The sequence below is a fragment of the Dromaius novaehollandiae genome, chromosome 17 (assembly GCF_036370855.1).
Source record: "Dromaius novaehollandiae isolate bDroNov1 chromosome 17, bDroNov1.hap1, whole genome shotgun sequence".
NCBI classification, from domain to species: domain Eukaryota; kingdom Metazoa; phylum Chordata; class Aves; order Casuariiformes; family Dromaiidae; genus Dromaius; species Dromaius novaehollandiae.
The window spans coordinates 9,929,393-9,947,486 of record NC_088114.1 but is presented as its reverse complement, the minus strand read 5'-3'; the positions used below and the strand labels follow the sequence as shown (position 1 = coordinate 9,947,486).

General features: G+C 44.0%; 1 protein-coding gene across 7 annotated transcripts in view; it reads right to left on the bottom strand.

The window, feature by feature from the left end:
- The window catches only part of ARVCF (ARVCF delta catenin family member), a 303,201-nt gene that overhangs the window by 14,268 nt on the left and 270,839 nt on the right, over nucleotides 1-18,094 (bottom strand). For 4 of the 7 annotated variants that reach the window (XM_064522114.1, XM_064522116.1, XM_064522117.1 and 1 more), the window contains 6 exons: nucleotides 6,239-6,366; nucleotides 5,141-5,291; nucleotides 3,571-3,763; nucleotides 2,442-2,553; nucleotides 1,752-1,842; nucleotides 446-499 (listed from right to left, as the gene is read on the bottom strand). In XM_064522114.1, the coding sequence (XP_064378184.1) occupies nucleotides 446-499; nucleotides 1,752-1,842; nucleotides 2,442-2,553; nucleotides 3,571-3,763; nucleotides 5,141-5,291; nucleotides 6,239-6,366 (729 nt within the window). Of the gene's footprint in view, nucleotides 1-445; nucleotides 500-1,751; nucleotides 1,843-2,432; nucleotides 2,554-3,570; nucleotides 3,764-5,140; nucleotides 5,292-6,238; nucleotides 6,367-18,094 lie in introns of all 7 variants that reach the window. The other 3 variants (XM_064522119.1, XM_064522120.1, XM_026106867.2) reach the window with 1 other exon arrangement.

Here is an 18,094-nt window from a genome sequence, read left to right as displayed (position 1 = left end):
AAAAAAACAGGCTCTGTTAGATGCAGGTAAATTAAAACCAGAGCCAGGATTATTGTATATTCTAACTTGTTTTTGGTGTTACTATAAAGTGCCTTTTAAAATCTTTTTCCTTCTGAAAAGTACTAAATTCCTCTGAATCTTGAGACATCCAGATCTGTAATGTGGTATGTAGCTGCTTCAATGGCCAGAGACTGGAATGTAAGTTATGTCAGTATTTCTCCATTATATGCTTAGAGTAGTGGAGTAATTGGCACATACACTGTACATGCATAAAAAAAAAAAAAAAAAAAAGGACATCTGATCTTTTGTAAGGTAAAGTTCTGTTTCTAAATGTCAGCTTTATCCATTTGAAAGAATATCACCTAGAGAAATAGCTGAACTTTCCTGTGAGCGACAGCACGCTCTATTGAAACAGACAGGGGGTTTGATCTATGACTGAATTTACCTGGGCCAAGTTCATCCATAGGTATCATATCACGACTCCCAGACTTCTCATTATCTATAAAACAGAAGCATTGAAACTATTTGTGTTATTTTTGCTTTTTTCAACACTTGGTAGTTTTAATTTAGTCACAGGAACAGAGAAGCCCATAAAATACTGAACTCAAAGACAATTGTAAAAAAACTATTCAATTACTATTCATTCAGAAAGGAAAGTTTGATTTAAGCTCTCCAGAAAGCACACACAGCCCTTGCATTTTTGCGCTGCAGTATGTACTCCCTCTCTCCAAGTGATAAAAGAAGTATCAGATCTGCTTGTGACTATGTACTAGTATTAATGAGCTTCTCTCTGGGCCTCTCCAGAAGAGAAGGGAAAGAAAATAAGTAAGGGTGCAGCTTCACATGACACAATCCAGTCTAGCAGCCTGCTGAGCCAACAAAAAGCTAACTCACAAAGAAAACAAATACTTTATTGTCCGATCGGCAAACTAATCCTTGTCATCCCTCTGTCTGCATCATTTGCCAGATTGGACTGAAGATGGGGAAGGTGAGGTAGGAACAGGCAGGCAGAGTGGGACTGATATATTTACAGTAACCTTAAGTTAAACGAGGTTAGGTGCAACATGACAAACTCTGCCATTGCATACTAGAGATTTCTGGAAAGAAATTTTAACATCTGATTGCTAGAAACCAGAACCAGGTTCAGAGACAAAGCAATCATAATGAAACTAAAGCTGGAGCTATATCAGTGTTTGTATGGTTGCATCAAACCTGATGAACAAGCACACTTAGGTCTAGCTAGCATCTGGGTAAAACATCTCCAATGAAAACCTGCATGACAGATGAAGAAGCACTGCCAAAACATGCATTTAAAAAAGGAAAAAAAAAAAAAAAAACCCACAGAAAACCCCACAGTACTGAGTCAACACCCTAGGGGTAAGCTAACGCTAAAGGCCAAGCCCACTGCCTGGCTGGAGGCTGGATTTATTAATATATAACATTCTCAAACATGGCTGTTCATGTTCTAATTAAGCTTCAGCTCACACCTATCTCAAACTCTCCCAGGAAGATTTAACTGATTAGTTTGTTCTTGCAACTTGTAACATGCGTAGTGTGCCTTTCACAAAGGAAGGAATACTATCCATACAGTTGATAGAACTGATCATTTTGGGGACTGTGGGGTAAAAAGCACCACATAAGTAACACATTTTTACCCTATTGCTTTCGTACCACAGATGTGGCAAAATCCAAAAAACAAGCAAGCAAGCAAACAAACCGCAGCACAAAAAGTGATAACGAGCAGAACTGACCTTGACTTTTATCCACCAGAGGCAAAGTGCTGTCGTCATAGCCAGACCTGCCAGCGGTACCTTTGGAACCCTTTGGAGCTGCAGAAACGGACTACGAGACAAAACACAGAAAGAAGAATTTGCCGCTCTGGCAAATGGAACAAGAAAAATAAATAAAGCAACTGTATGGAGTGAGATTATGGAATGATGCTAAGCCCCCCTTCTGCTGATAATATGGCGCTGCAGTATTTTCACGCAGATTTATTGGTGAAATCTTTTTCTTGTCATCTAGATGGCTGCACTGTTAGCCTGTAAAAGGAGCTCACCCTTTCACAAGGAAAGGTGAGGACGTTACACATCAAGAGTAGGTGGCTGACTCAGGCTGCTAGATGGAATATGTTTGGAATGAGACACAACTGAGAAAAAACATATTAGTTCTTCCTCCAGTAAAGCAGGGAGGGCATTTGGCTCATGCAAGGCGGCATACTTCCAAAAGCAAAACAGCTATGTTTCACAGACCACTGAGAAACATACCCAGAAGGTATGCATGATGCTGTGATTGAATATACTAATACACTGTTCTGTGACCTAAAAGAACAGAATTTAAGCCCCCAACCTACCAGACATTAATATTAAACTAAGTTAGGAGAAGACACCTTCCACTCAGGCATTCCATAACTACTAACTAAACCTAAGACCCACCATCTCTACCTGGAAGTGTGACTTGTTCCACCCATCCTTCTGCAGGGCATTTCGTAGCTCTTTATAACTCCAGATCATCTGAAGAACGTGAGATGCTGCTTTTGTTTCTCTGGGAGACTGGCTGATTTGCAAGATAAAATTAGAGTCTCAAATATCAAGAAATACAAGACTTTTCATATGTTGACCTCTTTTGCACTAGAACAATACCCAGGAAGCATACAGTGACCCTTGGCTTTGTAGATGTCACTAACAAAAACTAGATTTCATTCTGCTTGGATTTATTTGGGGTGGGGGTAGGAAAAAATTCAGAGCCATTTTTGAAATCTTCACCTCAACTTACAGCTTCAGAACTTAATGAAGTTGCTTCACGGTTTAATTGTTTTTACAAAACAATTTAGGTCAACAAAAAATAAGTGATCCTAATCTAAAGATGAGCTTTCATTCATTCCTGAGTAAGTCGCTACACAAGCACCATCTATAAAGCAATACAGGGCTAGATTCCTGGCTGGCTCTCACATTTCATAACAACGCAAACCAACGAAGTCTTCAACTATTCTCCCCAAGGTTTGCTGAAAATACACCTATAAATAAGCTCATTTCTAACTGGCTGAACTATACTTAACTCATACTTTTTTCTAAGCCAGTCAGAATACAGTTTTCAACATAACCATGCAGTGAAAATTTGTCACTTCAAACTATCACCATCAGCCTCTCAGCTGGAATGATTAGTGCACATCATTAACCATTTAACTTACAAGAAATGAAATTTTGTAACTGCTATTTCAGGAATGGAATGCTGCCACAGATAAAAAGTCTCTCGCTCTGAAAATAAAGGTCATGGCTTCACTGCAAACGATGACTGCTAAATGCACGCGTGTTGCTAAGATGCATCAGACAAGGAGAGAGCATGTCCTAACATCACAGGGGTTTTTATTCAACCGACTTTTCTTTGGCCAATTAAACCTATTAAAGGCGTAGACTGATAATGTGTTCTTACAGCATATATTAGTTACTTTAGTTACACCTCTGAAGGGTCAGGATGCTTGTATACTTTCACAAAGCAAAATATTGCTGTTTGTAGTGACATTTTCATGTTTGCAGTGAGTTTTTGTGCATTTTGCTTTCAACTATCACTTACCTTGACTTGCTGATAGCTACCAACTTCTGAATGCCCTGCGTCTGGATCAGAGACCTTGCGTTTTCTGAACTGTCAGTAATGATTTCATGGATTGTATTCAACACCGCAACAACTGTATCCTCTTCCAGGTTCTTTGAAGACCTCTGCTGCCTGCTGGGCAAATTTCTTACCAGTTCACCCATGGCATAACTACCTAGATAAGGGGAACAGATACCATTAGCCATTAGTCAGCCCTAACAATTTCACCTTCCCATCCTGAATTGTAAAATTCAAGGATGTTTCTGAGGTCAAAAGATTTTATAACATGTTTGGAACCTCGAGACTATAGCTTAATAGTGCATTTATTGTTAATTATTTCAAGGTGATTCAGAGTTGATATCTAAGACAAACTACTACATCATGAATGCTAAAAGGTATTGAGGAGGGAAAAAAAAGTTTTCAGTCTTTACTGAGAATCTTGCAGCCAACATCTATCATACTTTGCAGTGCCTGAGGCAAAAAGCATCCAGTAGCTGCTGCTAATGCCACATATTCATGCTAATACACGCACACGGTTTACTCAACTTAGCCTTGTAATAGGCCTTCTGGGGCAAGGTGTGCAGCCATGCATCTATTAACCTTCCCCCAGCAAAGGTAAGAGTATTTCCTCCTGGGTGCAGTTAGCCTTCACAGTATGTAGTATTGGAGAAAAAACAAAGAGTCCAGAGTTCATCACTCCCAGGGGTCTGTCTGTACCATTTGCCTAGCTACACCTCTGAACTATTAAAAAAGAAACCTGGTGTACTGAGGCGAAATTGCAGCTTGCTATTTATTAGTATCAGCTTGGATGGTGGCCTTAAAACATGTGACCAAACTTCCTGGCCTGACAAGGTTACAGTTTAAACAAGTACCTCAGCTAAATACACAGGCATCCAGAGAAAACTCAACTCAAACCTGAACCTTTCTGATTCCCACTTACATGCAGGTGAATGCACCTTTACCCCCTTGGCTGGGAGCTAGTGAGCACTGTGGAAGAATCAAATTTGAAGGAGGAGTATCTCGACTGTGAGTTGTCGAGTGTCCAGCTTCTACAGCAGCTACACTGCAGAAGAATGAGAAGGGAAGGAGGAATTCACTGGAAGTAAAAAGGGACAGCTTTACATCCAGGTCCACTGTGCTTCCCTAGTGCAGCTCAGCACGTCAAGGGGCAGACTGCTGCTCCAATCTACCTGGGAGCCACTGTTTGCGACTAGGAGCCCACATGCCATGTCAACCATGTCACGAGCATACGAAAAGGCAAGCAGCCTCTTAATCCACCTGATCCTCTGCACACCCAGACACCCTCTACTGCAGCGACCTACATCTGTTTTTACTCCTGAGTTACATAGATTTCCCTCAAATCATGCCTTGTTGGAAAGCGCTGGAAATACATTCTGAGATGGCAACCTTCCAGTTGGTGGCTACACAGAGTAGTGATAGACACTGCTGATGGAAATCGCGTACAAGAGGAATCCTACGCTCAAGAGAGAAAACGTGAGGTTTCTCATGCGTATCAAAGAATCCCACCCGGTAAGAAATGATCAGGAGATACCTATAAGATCTTTATTGCGACGATCCATGGAAAGGTTTCTCAGGGCAATTGACACAGCCCTCACAACCTTGTCCGAGTCAGACTGGAGCAGCTCCACAAGCACCGGTAAGCCTCTCTCCTTCCGCACCGTTGCACGGATGTACGTGGACCACTGATCAGAACACGCAAAGGAAAAGAAACAAGAAAAGCTTTGTGAATTCACATACCCACCCTTCCCTTGCTCTTAGCATTTCTTTCAGTGTTGTAATTCAATTTTTTTCTGCAAAGACTAGTTGCTTGTGTGTGCTGATGCATCTACAACATAACCCACCATCCAAGTTCATCAAGCACCAAGGAAGAAAGGATGTAAAAGTTCAGCCTACAGCAAGCTGCTGGGGAAGGAGGACAGAAATAGAAAAAAGGTGTGTACTGAACAGATGCTGGCAGATGATACATCTCAGTGAGAAAACACATCCCTCTTGATTAGACAAAAGAGGTCACTCAGAAGGAACTGTGAGGCTTCTAAAATATGTTACCTCCCCCCACCCGCAATTACATGCTTTTACTCTGTTTCATGATTGATTTTAAAATATACTCTATTCAAGAGAGCTGTGAAGCACCACCTGGCTGATCCCCAGGCTGCTGTTCAGTCCAAGTTGCTGGGAAGTTCTAGGGGTGACCAAGTACACTTTTGTGAGAACAGCTCAATTAATGACAGGGATGCTTCAGAGAGGAAATTAGCGGACACTCTGGAATGCAGTTTCCTGAGAAATCGGACAATCCAATGAATTAAATATCCAGGAAACCTAACCATCTAACAACAGGCTTTGCCAAATAGATGCAGCAATGGTTAAGTGGCTTAAGTATTAAAACCTGCTCAAGTTTAAGTCATCATGAGCTCAGTGACACTCCCAGTGCACAAGCACCTTCTGTCCAGAAGATGCAAAGCATTTCAAGTAGGGAAATAAAACGGAAATAACTGTCAGGGGTTCCCGCATCCCCTCTTTTTAACGGAGAAGCAAATGCACAAAGTAACAGCGCACTTACAATGGCATGTAGCTTTATTTTTAACTAACAAAAAAGAAACAAGAGACAGACTAAAGAGAAGACTTCACTCACTGTCCAGTTCCCAGCACTGAGGTTCTGCAAAGCCCCTGCTGCAGCTTCTAGAGTGTTAAAATTCTGACTTTCCGTGAGGATGGAGAGGTACAGCCGAACCACATCTGGCTGGTACAATAATTCAAAGCCTGTAGGTGGGAGAAGAGGAGAACAAGGAGGACAGAAAAAAGAGAAGCAGAGAAGGCAACATATGAGTGAACACATACCATACCTTCATTTGACAATGTATGAGAACAGCTAAGAGAAAGCTACACCACAGAAAGAAGGATTTCTGCCATGTTCAGGACATTTTAGCCACACCTGTTGAAAGCAGTCCTTACAGGAATTCATCCAGAGGACGTTCACCTGCACTGAAGGTCCCTTTGCTGGTCTTCGAGTCAACAGTTCTCTCTGCTGAAATCTGTGATCTGCTACAAACCTAACTAGCAGGCTGAGCACATACATGTAATAATAAGGTGACAAGAGGCCAGGACTGTTTACAGGAATGCTTACTTTTCACCTCTCGACTACAGTCTCAGTAGCTTTACAGACACAAACAACATTGCCAAAGAGAGCAAGGTATATGGTCATAGCATCCGACCTCCTTCTCACACCTGCCTGCCAAAAGAAAGATGCAAGACGTCAAAGTGCCTAGAATGCCCAATTCGTAGGGGCTGGGAGAAACACTGACTCCAGTTCAAATATTAGGCAAAGAAATACTCCAATGTCATATCACACCAGGAGACCACAACAGACCCACACATCAACAAAACAGCCCCAGAGCCACTGCTTCAGCTTTGCAGTTTAAGCACGACAGGAACGAGAACCATCCCCATCTCTGCCATGCGTTTCCTTTTGTGATGCTGAGCGAGTTACTGACAGCCGCTGTGTCTCAAATTCCTCATCCAAGGGATTATGATTTATCCATCTACCCACAGTGAAGAGGGGCCCCATCTCGGGCAAGCAGTCCGTCATCCTAGATATGGCACAACAGGGAAGCATTAGGTACTCTGCAGCGCTCCGTCTTGCCAGTTAATTTAACTGATACTGTATCAGTGTATGTTGAAAAGGAAGGATAGAAATTTTTTTTAGAATACATTATTACACTACATTATCTTTAAACTACACAATATTATTACAGGGAGCTATAAGTGATGGGATTTTTATATAGCATGGCCCTATTCTGTCATCTCTTTTCAAGTTAGTAGCAAGTTGTTGCATATTTTGAAGCAATTTTATCTATCTTTTTTCCCCCCACTAACTGTGGCATTACACATTGCATTAATTAGTGAGGAAAGGCAATCATCCACTTAAACAACTTGCCAGCCAGATAAAATCTCAAAGTTCACAGTGCTGTTCAGATTATGTCAATGAAAAATTAATTCCCCCAAACTGTTTTGGTGAGTGTAGAAAGGCACAAACAATCTATAGTAAGCACAGACTCATCTGCAGTCGCTGTAGCTGGAAAATATTTCTGGATTGATGGCTTTTGGGGAGTTTGCACTAAACAAATTTCAGCAGACATTACCTGGAAAAGTATTCCTGGAAAAAAGAATGACATGAAAGAAAGTATGAAGGTGTGAATGAGCTTGGGACACGGGGAAATTTGAGGCTCGTCTCAAGCAAAATAATTTTTCTGGATTTGTACACAGGCAAAAAGTGTTTTTCATATTAACAAGGTGCTATCCTAAAAGCGTAGCATAATTCAAAGCAAGTTTTCTACTAGCAAGACAGGAAACCTACACACTCAAATCACTCCCTTTTTTCAGCACTTCCTCTTCAAAATCACCCATCCCTCTCATATACACATGTTGCATCACATAGTGCAGACTACTGACTTTCAGACATAGCACATACCTAGAAGCAAGCAAACTGAACAACGAAATCCTATCAAATGGGGATTTTCTTGCAAAAAGTCTCTGTTGCTAAAGAGTATGAAAGGTGTTGTTAAATGAAAGCCTTATGCTTCATATACTAACTTGTTCTGTATTTTTCATAATAATTATTGCTGCGGGACTACGTGAGCCAAGATCTCAGAACTCAAAACACTAAATCTTGTATAACACTAAACCATAAATGCAAGGCCCTCTTAACCCCCTAGATACATGGCACTTATTTGTCCCATTGAAACCAAGGAAAGACATTTTGTCAGCCAAGAATTTCTCTGCTCCATGCTGAAAGACTGATGTGTGCATGAGGATCCATGAGCTCTGATGTTTAACACTTTTCCTGTTTAACTTCTCACATGCATCCCAGCACACTTTCATGCTTCTCAAACCACTGGATAATGAACCTGCTCCACGTCTGTGACTGGTTTTAATGCCATCACTTGCCTGTTACATGACACTCTACAGATATGTGCAAGACACAACAGATGGCAAGTCCCACAGGCATCCTGCCAATCTATTCTACCTTCTTTCCTCTTCTCCAGTGTCTTCTCCTTGCACTGGGATCATTGCCCTCTATATTGAATGCTGGAAAAAAAGCTGTAGTTACTTAATACATGAAGCATGAACAGTTGTACAGTTTTTCTCCATGACACAAACAAATCTGTGCTTATTTGACTCCAGTCTGACCTTCAGATCACATTTTTCCTCTGCGAGTTCACAAGATGCATCGGCAGTCTAAGAACGCCTCAAGAAAAAAACACCACTACCTGCTAATATGTGTACGCTATTCCTTTCCTTAACGCTAAAAGTCACGAAATCTCTTAGGATGGTTTATCAGATTATCAGAATTTTGACACTACTATTTCAATAAAGCTTTACTGAAATGTAAATCAGATCAGCCAAAAAGATGAAGGTAGGCTTATAAACAGGCAACATTAGTATAGGACATATATTGCATCTGTATTTGAGCTCAGACTTATCTGTGGTTGAACAATAAGTAAATCTTTAGTCAGTCTTCTCTGATGGACTTGTTCTAAAATGCCTAGTCATACTTTTGGCATATTTGGAAACAGCCCCACAAGTCCACCATCCCCTGTTCTTTAAGTGCAGCCTACAATTTGCCCTTTCAGTCAGTCTATATGTTCCTTATTGGTTGGACATTATTTCCTTAATGTCAGCCCCTCACTGCATGTGAGAACTAAGAGTCCCACCATGGCAGCACTTCTGTACAAGTCCAGCTCCACCAGCAACAGGAAGGCAGGAATTGCTAAAACAAAGTAATATGAATGTCCCTCAAGGACGGCTGCTCGTTAGCAGAGATGAGAACCTAATAGCAAGAACATTACTGCTGCACCTGAGGGTTTTTCCCCTCATTGACAACAAGCTGACACTTTTCATAAGCATTATAGTCCCTTAAAAAGAAACAAACAAGTTTTGTATTTTCTCCATCTGCCTCCTGTCCTAATGAATCCAACTTTCTATTTATAGGATGCAGTTTGTCTGAATTATTATAAATTTCCTTCCAGTGCTGTGTGGAGACCTCACACATTTTTCCATGAAGCGCTTTAAGCATGTTCCTGGGAAGCACAGCTGGTCTCACCTCCATTAAGCACCTGCTTCTCTTCTAAACTGATTTCCTTAATTTCAAGATCATCTTAATTATTTTTTCAGGTAATGCTACTTTTGTGCAAGATGCGGCTAATTGCTTATATCTATTTTTTAAATGGAAGTGAAAAAAAGAGGGTCATTAGTGATTAGTAATAACATTAAACAAAAAAAATCCATTGTTTTTTCTTCAGAAAGCTGTTTTAATTATAGCCCAGATTTAGCAGTGCTTGGAAAAAGGTTATTTCTGCTGGAATATATGAGACTTTTCCATAGCTTAGAGATTTGTGCTGAGTTAGAATCTATGCCATTTCCTCCTGTAAAAGCACGGGAATCATTTGTTGCTTTTTTTCACTGCAAAAAGCAAAGCAAACAAACTGGCTATATTAGCTTCTGCCCTTTAGAGAAACAGAAAATGCCTTGGGTGTTGATGCCATTGCGGGTGTCAGGCATTTGACAGCATCTGAAGCATCCCCCCAACCGCTGGCGTGCATGTGTACACAGAGAACGATCTTTCACACTAGCCCCATTTCCACCAACATGCTGCAGTCTCATCTTTCTGCAAAAAAGGAAGACTAATTGCCTCTTTGCATCAGAGTTGCTCAAAAATGGCCAAGGGATTAGCTTTGTGTGAAGTTCACACTACAAAGAGGTGCCAAGTGGATTATCCTTTATTTGCCCACAGAACAGCAACAGCACACAGTAATTTCAATCGTGAACGGAAAAGGCCTGAGGAATTAACGGGGGTGAATCGGCATGCGCAATCCGTTCAACCCTCAGCCTCTGTGCTGAGAGCAACGCGGCAGCTACTGCATCATCTCCTCCACAAACCTGTTTGCTTTCATGTTGGCAATGCTGATACAGTGCCTGTACTTAGCTACGTTCTGGCAGTAAAAATATTGCACCAGGTGCCTTTCCCTGCTATGCCAGCTTAATCCCAAACTCTGACAACTCTCTTTGGGGCAAGCTCGCCAAACCTACTCCCCTTCACCACCCATACCATGTAAGGGCTTATTCTTCCCTTGCAGCCATGGGACGCGCCTATGCTGGTCAGATGACAGAGCTCTACTGCTGGAGGAGGGATGTGCGGCTTCATCGTCTATCCTTACAGATACCCTTACAAAAACTCTGTCTTGCTGTTTCATAAAGAAGCAGATTTCATACAAAGCTGACAGGATGCTGGCAATGCAACGGGGAAAAAAAAAGTCCATTAGCTCTAGAGAAACAAAATCACTAAAATGAACTCTGATAGCTGCTCCTTCTTGCAGCGCCCACAGGCATGTTTACATCAGTGCTCTCACTCAGATCACTTTTGAAGCCAGTTTCCCAACTGCCCCCATTTACTGTGCTTCGGTCCCCAAAACAGAGCCCACACAGCGTCAGCCGGTCTCCTTTAGGATGCAGCCAGACCAACAGGTCCACCCCAGGGACACCCCCAGCGTGCGCTGGCCAGGAATGGAGGTTCGAGTCACAAATGCGATCGGACCGGGACCAGCCTGGAGCGAGAGTTCCTGGCACGTTCGTGACGCCCGTGGCCCGACACCGGAGCTGACTGCTCCACCCCACCGACCCGCTCTCACTGTGCTTCGCCCCTTGCTAAGGCAGCCAGCCGCCGCGCCGGCCGGTCCAGCGCACGAGGTGGGACAGCGACCAGCAGATGGAGCGAGAGGAGCCCGAGCCGCCGCTGCTCTGCAAGGTCACCGCTAACGCGCCGAGCGGAGGAAGAAAGCAGCTCCCTAAGCAGCTACGAAGCTGTGAGCCAAGGGGGGGTGGGGGGAAGCGAAGAGTCCTGTCAATAAAAGAAACTAACAATTTAGCTCAACAGATCTTGGACTCCTGCCCCCGTTCACCGAAGGGCTGGTAACTTCATTACAAATTGTGCAGTTCATTGTTTGCAAGTTACGCAGTTGTAAACCAGAGTTCACAACTATTTTCTGCAGAAACGTTTTCAGAACGTACAAGCAGCAAAGCAGTCCAGCTGCTCGGCAACTCCCATCCCAAGAACGCCTCACCCCTCAGTACAGTTCCAGGGTAAATGAGAAAAACCTCATAGCAGGGGGTGTTTTTTGGTTGGTTTTATGAAAACAGTAACTGGGTCCTTAAAAAAAGGCCCATCGTCCCCATTCCATCTTTATGCTGTGCTCCAGCACCTGGTGCACGAAGCAACTTGAATGTCAACATAGACTTGCAGGTTTCTCTTAATTGAAAGACTTAGCAGCAGTGCAAATACAGCCAGCTCCAACAGAGCCAAATGCTCAGAGTGATCGATGGAGAATGCAGCTCAGTGCAGATAAATGCAGAATACTGAGTGTCGTACAAGAGAGGGACAGCAAACTTCTGCAACGGCTGAAGAAGACATGAGTGGGGGAGGGTTTTGAACAGTCTCTACAACTTGCACTTCAAGGTACAGCGCACGTCAGGAGAGGTATTATACTTACTGCAGAGATTCAAATCATGAATGCTACGTCCAATGCCGAGCAGGAGCTCAGAAGACAGAACAGCCTTTGAAGAGGGCTGAAAAGAACAGCCAGAATAACATGGGACACACGAGACTCAAATCAGGCGTGCGGGAACATTTAAGAGGAGTTATTCTATTTAGAAAATGAACATCATAGTCTGTGACCTTTCCAACTCACCTACTAAGTCACACAGAAGTTGTAAAACTACGCCAGCTCTCCCCAGCTTAACACCTACTCCCACAAAGCAAGCAGCAGTGGCCCGCTAGTTGAGGAGGGACCCCTGCAAAGGGCACACCAGGAAAGTCACCAGCACTGCGAGGTGGGGAGCTATGCAAAAAGCCAACACAACGAGCTGGTGTGACTGCAGCGAAGGCAGAAAGGCAGCAAGCAAAGGAAACGGGAGGGCACAGCAGTGCAGGAGAAATAAGGATGCCCGGGAAAGCAAGCCATCTTTTGCTATTCCTATTATTCTTTACATTCCCCAAGCTCCCCAAGCTGTCATCAGGGTAGCTCCTCTTACAGGGAGTGTTTTGTAAGAACACATCCGGATTGGTTATATTCCGCTTCATATTCAAAGAATATGTAATTTAACAGAGAGATGGCCCAATTAAACACAACCCATTGACCTTGTGCGAGTTCCAGCACTTCTGTTTTCTGTGAGCAGACATTTTAAAGCTAACACAGTGCTCTCTTTCCAAATGACCTGCAAGCAGTGTTTCTTCCAACAGCATTTGACACACTGCCCAATAACAAAGGCTTTTTTCAAGTACATGCAGCTAAGTCTCTTGGCAACTGGAGATGTTTAGTTAACAACCTCCTCTCCCCTGTTCACTAATCAGTAGCGAAGGCTCTGGAGGACCAGCACTTAATAAGGATCTGAATGTCGCTGCAGATAACTACAGTGCTGCCAGCCTCCCGGTTCGAGAGGGGAATGTGATGTCCCCATCGGCCTGTTAGCGAAGGGCAGGAAACACCCGGGAAGCAAGGCTGGGGCAGAGAAGGGAGAATCGCTAACGGCTGCCGCTTAGAGGAAGAAGCGGTCACCTAGTGACTTAGGGCACATTTAAGTATTTGTAGGTCACCTTCCTGGGGGTCAGCTGGTTGTTTTTGGGAAACACCATTGATACAAACAACTTAATGTGCTTTGGATCCAAAGTTAACACTGGGCCCTTTGGCTGGCTGACTGAAGGAGATGGTTCACATGAATAGCTTCCCCTCCCCACGGTCCCAAAAGATTTGTATCTGACCTTGGATTCTTTAAGTGCAGTACACGAACTGTTAACACTTGCTTTCTTGCCAGTTTCTTTGATGCAAAGTTATTTTTATTTACTTACTCCTCAATGATAACTGAATACATTTTGCTTTACAGAGAACAGGACAGACATGCTATTCCAAAAGCATATTCAAAATGCAATTTGTACTTAAAAGAAACATTATGTAATGTTCTCTCTTGTCCTTACACCCACCCACCCACCGCCCTTGGAGTCTCCTCTTTATGCGCTACACCTCAAACATGATCTGTTTAGAAATACAGGCTCCCCTTCTTCCACAGTAGCTTACCATGGTGTTTGCAAGCCCCTGAATGCACTTTGGGACCTGCATCACCAGTGAAAAATCTCAAAACAGGCCTTGGTTCAAAATCCCAGCTCACGCCTGTGAGTAAAGGGGAATCTAATTCTTGCCAGAGGTCTATCACCTCTGCAGGGTCTCACAGCGTGACACTGCTAGCCTTGGGGGGGTACTTACTCATGACAGTTCTGGTGCATTGGTGCATCAGAGTTACTTTAAGATGGAGGTGAATATTCATTCCCCTGCTTGGAAAAGTTCTGTGTATTTATGGTAATCTTATGGGTTTCCATTTACTCTGACTCACCCCTTACAGTATTCTAAGGCAAAAGACAGATCAGGCTCATCAGGCCGGTGATTTCAGTGACTGCAGATCAATATACCAGGAAAGCAGCAACCCACGTGCTCCCTAGGTGCAGCCAATCTTACTTGCTGCCTCCAGGGAAGCTTCTACCTGAAGCTTTCGGGTTGGACACGTGCCTCTGACAGCTGATAGCAGGACACTGGCCACAGAGATGATGCAAATTGCACCGGGACTTCTTAAACAGACAGCAATTTGGCCCATACATACGAGATCAATACCAAGTGTGTCATGAATCACATCTCCCTTGGAGGAAAAACCCAAATTTCCGGAGGCTAAGTCTGCTACGTAACAGGAACATTAGAACAATTATTTTAGCAGACAAAGTCAGACGCCCATGCAATTCCTTTAGCTCTCAACGCTGCTGTTGCTACTACTGACCAGGGGTGTTTCTGACACGTCTGTTCCCATCACTGCCAGGGTCCAGAATTCCACTTGAATGACTCTGGGTTTTTTCTCCCTGAAAGGACCCAGATGGCAGTGCCTGGTGACTACTCACATGCCCTGAGGGGTGTCTCCTTGTGTGTGCTACAACACAGCTCTGTTTTGTCACCCCTCCTGTTCAGTTGCAGCAATTGCAAAGACTGCAAAATCCAAGCCAGAAATAAGAAGCTTGCCCAGCCCATCTGGCTTCTGGTGTTTGAGCCAGTTACATGAGCAGAAAACATGGAAGCTCAGGGAGGTATCAACGTCCTGAGCTCCGCGCTCAAAGCACAAGCCAAGAACACGTGGGGATGCCACAATAATCAAAATCCATAGTGCAACCAAAGACGGCTCCCTACCTGCAGCTCCGAAAAGACACAGTAATCAGGCGACAGTAAAGAAAAACCTCCTTCGATACAAGCAGCGTGGAACTGATTTCACTTCTTAACGGAGGAATTCTTTTAATGGAGGAATCTCTAGACTGGAATTTGCTTACTCCCTGCCTTCATAGGGCTTGAATTCACTGGTTTTCAGAACATAATACAGGCCTTTTCTATTTAACCAAGCTTTCCCAAAGAAGAAAAAGGAATAGAAAGACGTCTGGCAGACCTAATGAGGATTGGGAAATTGAGGAAAATTGTTCCTTTTCGCATTACATAAACAAATGTGGTTTTACTATTGTACATGCGCGTATGCATGCCAGAACCTGTGTGTTTATCGGGACTTTTCTTTAAACTGAAAAAAAACCCAAACAGGATAAAAACATTTTCCTTAGAAAACCCAACAGATGGGACTCAGGATTCACACACAGCTCAGTAAAAGCATGCTACTGCTTCTCTGAGCATAGCTGCCATGTGATGGAGCTGAACAGAACCGAGTGTAAGACAGACTATTTTCACTAGCTTTACTCGTGCAGATGCCTAATTGTCCAGTCCAACTGTCAGAAGAACTGAGCTGACTGTACAAAATGCATGTCTTAAAGAGAAAGAGACACTGAGTGATTCTCTAAAGGAACATCCATAAAAATCACATCACAATTATACCCACTAATAAAATACAATGTGCTGTTTTTAGTATCTTACCAACGCATCCAAGAGCTTCATAACACAAAAATGTCCCAGAACTTGAGTCATCACTGCAAATCAAGGGGACTCCTTAGGGAACTCCTTCCTTTTAGTTGAGGCTGCCTGGACCTACCATTTTCTTTCCTCTGTTCTTTTGTGTGTTTAAGTAAGGCTCACGTGTTCCAAATCTCACTTTTTTGGCCTCAAGTCCCTGTCAAACTCAACTTTGCAGTTCCAGATGCCAACCACTTGCTTTAACTCTAGGAGGCTAATGAGCTTTTAGCTTCCTCCCAGCTCAGTAGTAGAAACCTGTCTGCAGAGAAATGTTTGCTGCAAAAGGAATCACATATTAGTCCTTAGCTCCAGATGCCACTTAAATAAATCAATTTTATTAAAAAGATTCTGACATTATTCAGAACTGTTTAGATGTTGAACAGCTTTATATACTTACTGTCAGAAAATCCTAGCAAGTAGGCATGCATACAAAAAGGGTAGAAAGACCATGAAAGACAGATGGAAGACACCAAAGAAAAAAAATTTTGATTTTAAGTCAAAATACCCACACATCTTGAGATGCTGAGTACCAAGTCATGCAAGAAAGGTGGAAAAAACCTGGAAAACTATCTCACCTCTGCACACCTCAAGTATCTTCTTTCCTACCTCCAAGTGACAGTGCATGCACTGTCACTTGATCATGCGACACGTATGGCCCCAGGAGCCTCTCCGCTGTTATACGGGCTGCATCAGACGCAGCAGGCCGGTAAATCGAAGCTCATACAGGGCCACAGAGCAGAAGAGGGGCCACATGCAAAGCCGTGAGATCCTGCCTCAGGTGGGAGCTGGCTGTCTGAGACTGGACCCCTCTGCCCTCACCCCCAGCGCTGCAGCCAGCGGTGCTGCTGCGTTTGCTGCTGAGGAAAGGCGGCAGCCACCGTTTTGTCAGCCTGGCTGGCGTCGGAGGGGCGATCTCGCTGAGCGGCCGCTGCTTTGCCCAGATGCAGCAGCCAGGGAGCCGCGTTATGGAGGAAGCTGGTAGCCAGGCTGGCCGAACTGCCGGCATCAGCGGCCCTGCGCTGCGCTCCTCCGTGGATGCTCCCCCTCTCTACGAGGCCCATGGTGAGTCCGACTGGGGGGACACGTAGCCCCCTGCCAGGTCAGCCCTCTCTGCCTTTACGCGCACTGGATGTTGGAACTGAATCATAACCAGCAAGGCAAAAACAAACCCGCCATCGCCGGGGGATTTACGGAAACGGGATTGCTTTGTCAGGTGTGGGACCATGGGAGTTTCCACTGACTGCGCTTCAAACCCTGACCCGCTGCTGAGGGGCTTTCTGCTCGGGTTTGAGCGGCTGCGCGCTCCTGACAAGCGTTTGGATGTGTCAGCGACAGGCGCTGCGACAGACAGCGTTTCCACTCGGGCTGGCACCTGTCAGGCTCCCCCCTCGCAGCCTGCCTGCGCCGCACCCGCCGCGCCGGGGGAAATAAACCGCAGGAACAAAACAAATCTTTCAGAGCTCACACACCGAACTACGCTCAGAAGCCAGTTTGAAAGCTTCTTCCTGGGTTATTCACGCTTCACAAGAATCTGCTTATACTTTTGCTTCTCATCATGATTTTTATAAAATGTCTCGTAAATGGCCGTTTGGTTATTCATATCAATAATTCAGTTGCTTGTTACAGACACGTCTGCTCGAGGCAGTGAAGGGCAGCACAACTCCCGCCCTCCTGACTTCCTACAGTGAGAGGAAAGGATAAATCTGTCTATTCTCCAGCGGACCTACCTTCACGGCAACATCAAATACTTCAAAATACTTGAAGTGGGGAGGAAATATTTGGATATACGCAATTAACCATTTTGGGGAAAGGCTATCAGAATCTAAGCTGAGAAGTTAGGAGGTCTGGACTCAGCCTACAGAAGGGAAAGCTGAGGGATGTTGCAGCACCAGGCCTGATTTCGGAAGCTCGTTTGGTTTGTTACAGGCAGCGTGCCGCAAACTTGCCTGGGAAAGGAGCTACACTGTCACAACCACAACGTTTTCAGAGACTTACAAGCACGAGGCCAGAACCCCCCAACCTTACACAAGGGTGTTCCAAAGCACCGTGTAAGCAAGCACTGCACAGAAAGACTCCCACGTATCATTAAATAAATTATTACATGCAAATCCAAACACATCCTCCAACCCTGTTTGTGATGTGGAATTGCTAATTAGCTCCTGCTACAACTTCCAAAGTCAAAAGCGTGTTTCAATCCCTCTCTCCGTTTCATGAAAGCTGTCACACGCACCCAAAGGAAGCCCTGTGCCTCTAAACCTGTCTCAGTTACAGTCACTATGCTGCTGTCAGGCATCTCCCAAGTATCCAAAAAAAAAAAAAAGATGTTTTCAATGTCAAGTGGCTGTCAGATCAGCGTGGAGGCAATATGAAATGAAGATTTTTCTTCAAGTTCTCAGATTGCAGCCCAGATTTTCAAGGTACAGTATCTGAGTACTTAATTCCCATGGATTTCAGCC